The following is a 9,946-nucleotide window of genomic DNA, read 5'->3' as shown; positions in this document are numbered from 1 at the left end:
AGAAACTCTACTTGGTTTTGATGAAGTTACTATCACTGATGTGACTGTTACCGATGATAGGACATTTCCTGATGAAGCAGATGAACCCCACAAGAAGCAGAAGCAGATGAGACGGAGACCAGTACAGAAGAAGATACGTCCCGTAAAATTAAGAGATTTTGTTGAATTTTAATGTTGAGTTTGTAAATTCTGTACATTTAATTAAATTATTGTTAATTGTTTATTGGTTTAATGTAAGTGGCTATTATTCAGGATGAACAATACTAAGGATGGGGCAGTGTTACGACAGCGGTAGTCACGTGATCCTGGTAACACGTCATAATATTCTAGAAGATTCATGAAGAAACGAGATGTACGCTTTTTGTATATATATAAGACCAGTAAGAAGTGACGGTAACAATGTAATTGAGCTGCAGACAGATATAGAGACTGACAATTGAGTCGAGCGAGCACGTGAGTCGTTCATTGTGAATTATAGCATTTGTTATAGCATGATTGTGGAAATTAAGTGTATTGCAAAGTTGTATTCAGAAAGAATAAACCAGTTTTATTTAAGAAAGGACTTGTATCGCTAAAGTTTCTTCAGAAAGAATTTTTACGGAAAATTAACTAACTACCAAATACCAGTATGTATTATTGTTAGGAGAAGTAGTTTTATTATACCAGACAAAAACTTGTCAAATACATTTCTTAATTCTAAATTACAGTGTACAAATCAAGTATAGAAAACATAAAATAATATTACTCATCTCCCCTTACTTCATGTCATGTGAACTGAATATTGTTATGACAGTGAAAGTCACATGACACTGGTAACACGTGATGAGATTCTCGAAGGATCGTGAATTGTCCTGGCAACTTTAATTTGTTCCAGGCACCCTCTTTTTAGTATATAAGCCCGGAAAATAAAGCGGAGAGAGGAATTGCATAGATAGAGAGATTGCAGATAGAGATAAGCCATAAGTAAAGTGTGTGAATCCCTGTGAATTATAGCGTGTTTTTATAAAAGTAGTTAAGTTAAACTGACTCTGGAAATTCTGTGTATTGCAAAGTTGTACTGAGAAAGAATAAACTAGTTTTATTTAAGAAAGGACTTGTATCGCTGAAGTTCCTCAGAAAGAATTTATACCAGAAATTAACAAACAACCAGATACGTAACAATATCTATTTTTTTTAAAAAGTGGCCTAAGCTGCAATGTTTGGTCTTTCAGCCTATACTATAAATCATTAACCCTTCTTTCTGTGAGAAATTTAAAATATTTGCAAAAGGAATATTAGAGAATATCTTATCTAATTATTCATTAGTAGAATTATAATTTTAAAATGGTATTTAAAAGTTATCTTCTACATTACAAAATTTTCTATGCTGTATGGTATGATCTCGTAGTACTTTCAGAAATTTAGATCTGTTACGACAGCGGAAGTCATGTGAAGCTGGTAACACATAATGAGCATCTAGAAGGTTCCTGAAGGCTCAAGACGCCCTCTATTTTGTATATATAAGACTGGCAAATAAATCGGAAGAAGAGAAATTGCAGACAGGCAGATATAGAGACGGACAATTGAGTCAAGAGCAGTAGTGACATAAGTAAAGTGTGTGAATTGTTCGTTGTGAATTATAGCGTGTGTTTAATTTAAAGTGGCTGTGGAAATTAAGTGTATTGCAAAGTTGAATTGAGAAAGAATAAACTAGTTTTATTTAAGAAAAGACTTGTATCGCTGAAGTTTCATTGGAAATAAATTATACGGAATATTAACAAACGAACACAGAGAAGTAACAGATCTTTAAATAATATCATAATACCTTACAAAATATACATGAGATACTGAAACAAATCTCAGAAATTATGTTAATCAAACTTTTTTGTGTTTTAGTGATAGGAGCCTTAAACCTCTGCTAATGAGGCACTAATAAAACTGGTAATACATCATTAACAATACAAAATGGGAAAATATTTTATTAAACACACATATTTCCTTTTAGGAACAAATGGTGTCATTTTTTAATTCCTTTCCAATTTGCCCATTACAGATTTAAAACCATAGATGGACATTTCAGAGAGGTAAAACATAAATCTGAAATGCTATGTTGCACTAATTAATGAACTAAAAACACAGCACTTATACTGGAGAAAAACGCTGGCTTTAGTTCTGTTCAAGGCTAAGAAAGTACAGTATTATACACAAGATTCTATAATTCCATACCTCTCAATATACATACCATTAATGTTCATTCCAAAATAAAATAGAAGTACACGACTTCAAGGTATCACCTAGCTTGCCAGTGAAAAAAGATCACTGTCCTCCGTCAAGCAATGTGACTGAGAATGTTCTACCACACAGCAATCTTTACCACAAGAAAGTACATGTGACACCAAAGGACAGAAGGAATTTAGCCACATTCAGTGAACAACCCCAACTGTTACAATTACACGCACAGCTTGAAATGTGCCTGTGTGAAAAGAAAAACAATCTTAAATTCCTTGTGAAAATGAAAAACTCACCATATTAAACTATGCTTTCCATACCAGAACAGTTGCATCAGTAAATTACATCAAATGTTTGATATGATTTCTTTCCATTTCAAACAACAAACTCCACACAAAGTAGATGACAAACATCAGCAAAAACCATGCCTTCAATTATCTTCAATGATGCATACCACATAATGTTAAATATGATTTTTTGCTGAAGTGTTAACACTGTGTAGTTATCAAGCCTTAACATCAGACTTATACTTTTAACTCCAATTCCAGATGACATCATTTAATACGCAAACACGATGTCAAAGTCACCTTGAAGCTCCATTTTTAGTTTGTTCCCCCCCCCCTCTATAAATGTGTTCACCATATGTTTCTGCACACCCGCAAGTTGTGTGGTTCCTTGCTAACCTCTTTTTGGTTAATTACGAAAAACAATGATTGCCCTAAGACCTTTAATCCAATTAAGTACAACTGGTATGTAAATGATACTTTTTAAGGAAAAAAAAGTAATTTTTTTAAACTACTTGAATAAAAAAAATACTCCAGTATAAAATTTACTCTTTAGAAAGAGAATAACTCACTATTACCATTTCTTGATTTAGAAATTAATACACAATTGATACACAATTAGAAGTAGGTATTTATCATAAACCTACATATCCAGGATTATCATGTAAGTAGCTTTACACCTACTAACTACAAAATAAACTTCATTAATATTCTAGTTTATAGAACTGACTACATTCTAAGCAAATTACATTATTTCCAACAAGATTTGGAGAAAATTACAAATTTATTAATGAAAAACAGATTACACTTAACCTTGATTAATAATTAAGGTGGCAAAAAAGTCCTTATATGGAATTAACACCCGTCATAAAGTAAGTTATGGAGTACCAAAACATGTTGTGTATTGTCTACTGTGTATGGAGTGAAGTTAACACCCCTCATCAAGTTATGATGTAACCAAATGTGTTGTACACACCAGTCTATTGTATATGGAGTGAAGTTAACACCCCTCATCAAGTTATGATGTAACCAAACGTGTTGTACACACCAGTCTATTGTATATGAAGTGAAGTTAACACCCCTCATCAAGTTATGATGTAACCAAACGTGTTGTACACATCAGTCTATTGTATATGGAGTGGAGTTAACACCTCTTATAACATAAGTTATGATATAACCAAATGTGTTGTATACATCAGTCTATTGTATATGGAATGGAGTTAAAACCCCTCATAACGTAAGGTATGATGTAACCAAATGTGTTGTATACATCAGTCTATTTTATATGGAGTGGAGTTAACACCCTTCATCACGTAAGTTATGATGTAACCAAACGTGTTGTGTACATCAGTCTGTTGTATATGGAGTGGAGTTAACACCCCTCATAACATAAGTTATGATATAACCAAATGTGTTGCATACATCAGTCTATTGTATATGGAGTGGAGTTAACACCCCTCATCAAGTTATGATGTAACCAAACATGTTGTATACATCAGTCTATCGTACATGAAGTGGAGTTAACACACCTCATAACATAAGTTATGATATAACCAAATGTGTTGCATACATCAGTCTTTTGTATATGGAGTGGAGTTAACACCCTTCATCAAGTAAGTTATGATGTAACCAAACGTGTTATATACATCAGTCTATTGTATATGGAGTGGAGTCTATTGTATATGGGGAAGAATATCTATGAAGTGATTAAAAAGATCATGACTATTATAAATACAAATTCCCCACACATATCTATTTCTGAATCCACATTCAGAATAGAGAACTTTTTTTAAATTCAAGGACATAGTTGGTAGATTTCAATGTTCCTCTGTTGTTTATAGTTTCTTATATTTTCACTGTGGTCGAAATTATGTTGGTTCAATTATTAGCTTCTTAGTAAAACATTCACAGTCTATCTTAGACAATAACTCAAGTATCTACAGACATATTGATGGAAACTGTGAAGAAAAAGCACTGAATGAGAATTTCAAAACTGTTGACAATGAAGAAGATCTCAGGATTAAATAAACTTTGCGCATCAAAAGATTAAAACCATCACTGAATAAGAACCTTGCAGCATGCAAGATGCTACTAAAAATGTGAGATTTCTTTAGTCCTAAAGAATACTGAACTATAATAGCAAACATACCTTGACCAAACAGGGATTCTGCTAAAACAAATATCAGACTTTGCCCACTGTTTGCACCAGGGTTTTCTGGCTGAGTTGATGGTGCAGAGGAAAGACCCACCTCAGCACAGCGCCAGTACTCCATGGCCTTCAGTCTCATACCAACTTGACCATCAAGGATCAGTCCTTCTTTCATATTTTCTTCTCTAGCAAAGATGAAATGTTAATCAAAATCTTCAGAACAAATAAACAACCAAAGCATAATTTTTACTTGAAAGTATTCATTTTTAGAATAATACCTAGCTAGTCTGGCAGTCAAATAGAACAGCAAGGAAAACATGAATGCCACAACTTTTCTATATGAATACAGATGTTCTTGGGTTAGAAAACTGGGTATATTATGCCATCATAGTACGCATTACCACTAATATATTTAACAAATTACAGAGACGAGATATGTACTTTTGTTGGGGAGGGGACAAATAAAAAATGATGAACAATCCTATGTTCATTTTCTTTTACATCATTACTCTTATGTATGAAATTAAGATATAGCAGAAATGATTCGAGAGCATTTTTTTTATATTTTAAAAGAAGCAGGGGAGAGTCAATGAAGGTTCATTAACAAGCTCTAAAGTAAAATTATTTTAGTTCAGAATGTTTTCATGAATTTGTATTTCTGTTTTAGCAAAGTCAAAACCACCAATATGCCTCACCATGAGTAGCTTTCATATTTTCTCAGTTCTTATTCTAACTGGCTAGAAACCAATACAACAATAGTATCTCATCAACTTCTCTGATCAGTTACGAGCCACTACTGACAGTGTTGTTGAAATGCTATTACAATATTCTCAGGTAAACTGATATCCCTGCAGATATTAGATAGACAGACCTGCAGATAACAGCAGATTCACCAAGGATTAAGGGAAATTTCTGCATTAGATAACTGCACTGAGTTCCTTTTACATGTAGAATAAAAAGTCAAGACAATTTTGAAAAAGTGAACAGTTTTTATTGTACAAATAAAAAGTGATTCATGTACCTACACAGACATAGGGATGGTCCTTTCTAACCAAGTGTTTAACTAAGGAGCCTTCTTTCTCTCAAGATTGAATTGTGAGGAACTAAATGCATTGATCTCCAAAATGTAAGTCCTTCTTATCAACCACCTAGTAGAAAACCAAACTAAGAAAGAGAGCACAAATTTAGCTAATACTCTCGTGTTTTATCTAGTGGACATCATCACTTCATGACTTTTTGTTCCATGGATGACGGCTGTCACTTTTGGTCAATGAAGAATACTCCAGTGCCAATCCATCTAACACCTAAAACACTACTAAAGAGACTAAAAACCAAACCAAAATAATGTTAACGACTTTCTGGACCAGCCACATGTTGTTGTCATAACAGTGAAAACAAAAATTATTTTTTAACTCCTATAATCACAATAGAAGGTACAAAACCTACTTTCCTCCCTTCTCTTTCTCTCTTTCAGGCCAGCCAACAATGAAAAATTCAATTTAAAACCAATCTTCTTTGAATCACATGTCCCAGGAGCTTGTTAACTTCCTGTTATTCCTAAAAACACTTACATGCAATATGAACAACACAAACCCTTCAACAAAGAATCACATTATCTAAAACTTTAATTACAGAAGACATCAATAAAATAAAGAATAGGAACAAAGTTAAAAATACATATCTTCCACCTATACTTTTAAAAATAAGACAACAGTATATTGAAAAAAAAAACTCTTCAACACAGATAACAATGTGCAAGTACACTCAGAAAGAAAATTTAAAACTAAGTAATAAACACACTAATAAAATTAAGAATACTAATCAAAAAACTCATCATAAAAAGATGAAAAACAAAACAAGGACATAAAACCCTTTTAAACAATTACATTCAAACTTTTCCTTTTACAACAACTGTAATAATTGCATCATTGAAATATATATCAGTAAGCTGTAAAACATCACAATGAAAAGGTTTAGGTTGATCGATTCTTTGGGACCTCATATGATGTAATATTTATTTCTATTATGGTGAGACACAATGAAAGGCACTTTTTTTTGGAGTCTAAGATACTAGCAAAGTGTATGTGTCTCTTCTTCTCTTTCTTTCTTTTCCTTGACAAAATTTAACTGATCACCTAAGTCCTTAGTGCAGGCCAACTGCCCTCCCAAACTTGTGGTTAAACCTAGCTTGGGCTTTGTTGGTTTTCTGAAACATTTGTTACAGTATCTCCCATTTGTTCCTGGTCATTCCAGATCTGCTGATTTGATAGCCAGTATTGATCCTTTGCTCACTGTGTTGCTCAGTGAAGTAATGATGTTGTGGTTTGGCAGGCATCTGCTGACCAGTTGGCTAGAGCAAATCTCTACCAACCTTGCTGCAAAGTATGGGCAGTTCTTCTGCCCCATAAATCCACAAGCAACACATACACTTTGCTCTTCCTGGTTTTAACAACTTCCAAAAGGATGGCATAAAACATGGCTGCAGTATGTGTTCCATAGGTAGACACTGTGCAGCAACTACCCCATGGCAGGGCTTGGATAGCCCTGCCCCTCATTGGAGACAAATGTGGTTGCCTTGCATTCCAGTTCTGTGGAAGCAGGAGCTTGGCACCCACAAAACGAGGTTGGCTTGCCACTGTGAAAGTACATGCAGTGCATCTTCCAGTAGTGGAGTTTCCACTGCAGTCTGTTACTAATTCAAAGTATCACAAAAGACATGGCTTCCAACAGAGTGCAGATGTTCCTTATTCCTAGGTACAGTCATAGAAGTTCACTGGTGAGTATCTCAATGAACTTATCTAACAGGATACCCCCCTATCTGCAGAGATCAGTCCATTGGTGCCAGTCCTCTTCTGAACACTGAACTCAGTCAGATAGATTGCCCAATTCTTCACAGGGTTGAATTGGCAGCACAGCACATAATGGTTTTCCAATTCTTCAGTGCTGAGGACTAGGCTATCTACACTCAGCACTAGGCACTATACAGCCTACTTCATAGTCCAATCATTCCAGATAGTAATCTGCCAACAATCCAGGTCCACTCTCAAGAGTACCCTGGAGTATTAGAGGTGTGATTTTCTTGGCCTAACTTACAGATACCTGCATGTCGAGCCAAAACCTTTCCCCTCATGATCCTGATGAGTGCCAGAATGAGGCATTGCTGACATTCTTGGCTCCTGCCAGAAATCATTCACAATGACCAACACCCCAATGGACAGTTTGTCTCTGGTCTAGGGCTATAATGTAACGAGTTACTCATGATTGGTCGTCATACAGCCCTGCAAGACCCTATAAACTGCTATCAACTACTCCATTCCCTTCATTGCCTCAGTCCATGGGTTACGGTCTTCACACACGTGTGCCTGCTGCCTCACCTACTGGTGAAAATCCTCTACCAGAAACGTGTCCATCCTCTGTCCACTACTCACAGGTGGGTTTCACTAGGGCTAGGAGTTCGATAGAGAACTCTTCACGAAATTTTGAACTCGCCAAGTGCCCAAACATTCTGGCAGACTCCAGTTGTATGTGCTTCCTTGTCGTTGATACTCGGGGAACTTCCTGCTTGTGTGGTCTGGATACACCACATGTGGCCAGATCTTCTTTATTTGGTAGTTGCAGATAAGACTAAATTCACCCAGGAATTAAGAGGTTTCTGTTTAAGATAACTGGACAAAGTCCCTTACACATGTACAATAAAGAGTCCGAACAACTTTGAAATAGTGAAAAAATCTTCACCTTACAAATAAAACAGGAAAAGCAATGCATGCAGCTAATAGCCATGCAGACTTTGAAATGGCATTTTTTTTTTACTGAAAGTTGTTTAGCCCCACAGACTTTTTTCTCTCGAAATTGATTTCTGAAAAATTATACATGCTGACCTCCAAAAAACAAGTCTTTCTCATCAACCATCTTGTAGAAAACTGAACTACAAAAAAAACACACTAGAATTCAGCATATAAATTCGTTTTTTGTCCAGTGGACAGTGTCATTTCATGACCTTTGTTTCCCGATAGCATCAATAAGGTACGAGTCATTACGCCACGCAAAAATCACACTCACAAATTGCTCATTTAGCCATTATAAGAATGAAAAGTTACTCAAATACTAATAATTGAAACTAATATTACATTTCATTTGACCTATCAGAAATATTTCTGAAATGATTAGTATGATGTAGAATCGTGATAATTACTTTAATTAATTTATATAATCCAATATTTGCAATGCCCTTTAATCTTTAGTTTACAAATAAAGTGTTATTTCATTATAATAGGGAAAATATTAATGGAAAAACTTTGTGAGTTCCAAAAGTCGAATAACTTTGATAATTGTAATTTTCTTATCATATATACAAGTCTCATCTAAAGTAATACGAAATAAATAAATACAAACCTGTTCATCAAGAAACGTTTCATGCCAAAAACTTGCTCATACCAATTAAGTATGGAATGAGATTCCCCAGGACGACAAACGTATGTCACGTGGTCCACATGTGTTACTCCGCTGGAATTTTGTTCTGCTGAGTCTTCCATCATCTCAAAACCTGGTAAGAATGGGCCTAAATAATTGTCTTTATTTATTAGTGTGTGAAGAACATTTCCACAGCAAGATTTTACAATCGAATAGGTCACGTGACCCCACCTGTCCTGGACATCACATGGTTCTCTGACTACGTGAGCACCAATCGCTCGAGCGCGTTCTGTTGTTTTTCCTACATCTTTAACGTGTAAGGCCACGTTAAAAACTGTGTCAGTTTCATGACAACATAAAATCGTCCAATCATCATCAATGCGTTTGTTTTCTCGAAAGTTCAATTCTCCTTTTTGAAGTATTTCGTTGATCACAAAAACTGACTGTCCTGACCTAACAACCTTCTGCTCCACAAATTCTGTCGTTCTTCTTGCATGTAAACGAAAACCAAAATTTTGAATAAAATTCCCTAAAACTTTCCGACCATTCTTCACACAAAGTTCTACATGATGTAACACTGTGGTCATAGCTTGAGTCAACGTTGGTCTTTAATCCTACATAAATTATAAAATGAATATAGTTATCATTTAATTATTCTCAAAATGTTATCGTTTTATGAAAATGCTATTTGTGTGTGTGTGTGTGTGTGTGTGTGTGTGTGTTGGTCGTTTTGTTTTTTGTTTTTATTTGTACTTTTTAAATAACTAAGTTACTTTCATAATTGGAAAACCATCAAAATTAAAGGTTTTTATTTTGCTTTTTAAATAACAAGTTACTTTCATAATTGGAAAACCATCAAAATTAAAGGTTTTTATTTTGCTGAAATGTGTAACAT

The 9,946-nt window shown here is 34.7% G+C and overlaps 1 protein-coding gene across 9 annotated transcripts in view; it reads right to left on the bottom strand.

Annotated features, from left to right (window-relative positions):
* Positions 1-9,946, bottom strand: part of LOC106467274 (4-hydroxyphenylpyruvate dioxygenase-like protein) — a 56,603-nt gene that overhangs the window by 23,591 nt on the left and 23,066 nt on the right. For all 9 annotated transcript variants that reach the window (XM_013927605.2, XM_013927601.2, XM_022395414.1 and 6 more), the window contains 2 exons: positions 9,034-9,665; positions 4,642-4,826 (listed from right to left, as the gene is read on the bottom strand). In XM_013927605.2, coding sequence (XP_013783059.1) covers positions 4,642-4,826; positions 9,034-9,638 — 790 coding nt within the window. In that variant the 5' untranslated portion in view covers positions 9,639-9,665. The remainder of the gene's footprint in view (positions 1-4,641; positions 4,827-9,033; positions 9,666-9,946) is intronic.

This window comes from Limulus polyphemus, unplaced genomic scaffold, assembly GCF_000517525.1.
Source record: "Limulus polyphemus unplaced genomic scaffold, Limulus_polyphemus-2.1.2 Scaffold2550, whole genome shotgun sequence".
NCBI lineage: Eukaryota > Metazoa > Arthropoda > Merostomata > Xiphosura > Limulidae > Limulus > Limulus polyphemus.
The sequence above is the reverse complement of the archived record's forward strand: the minus strand, read 5'-3'. Positions and strand labels throughout refer to the sequence as shown.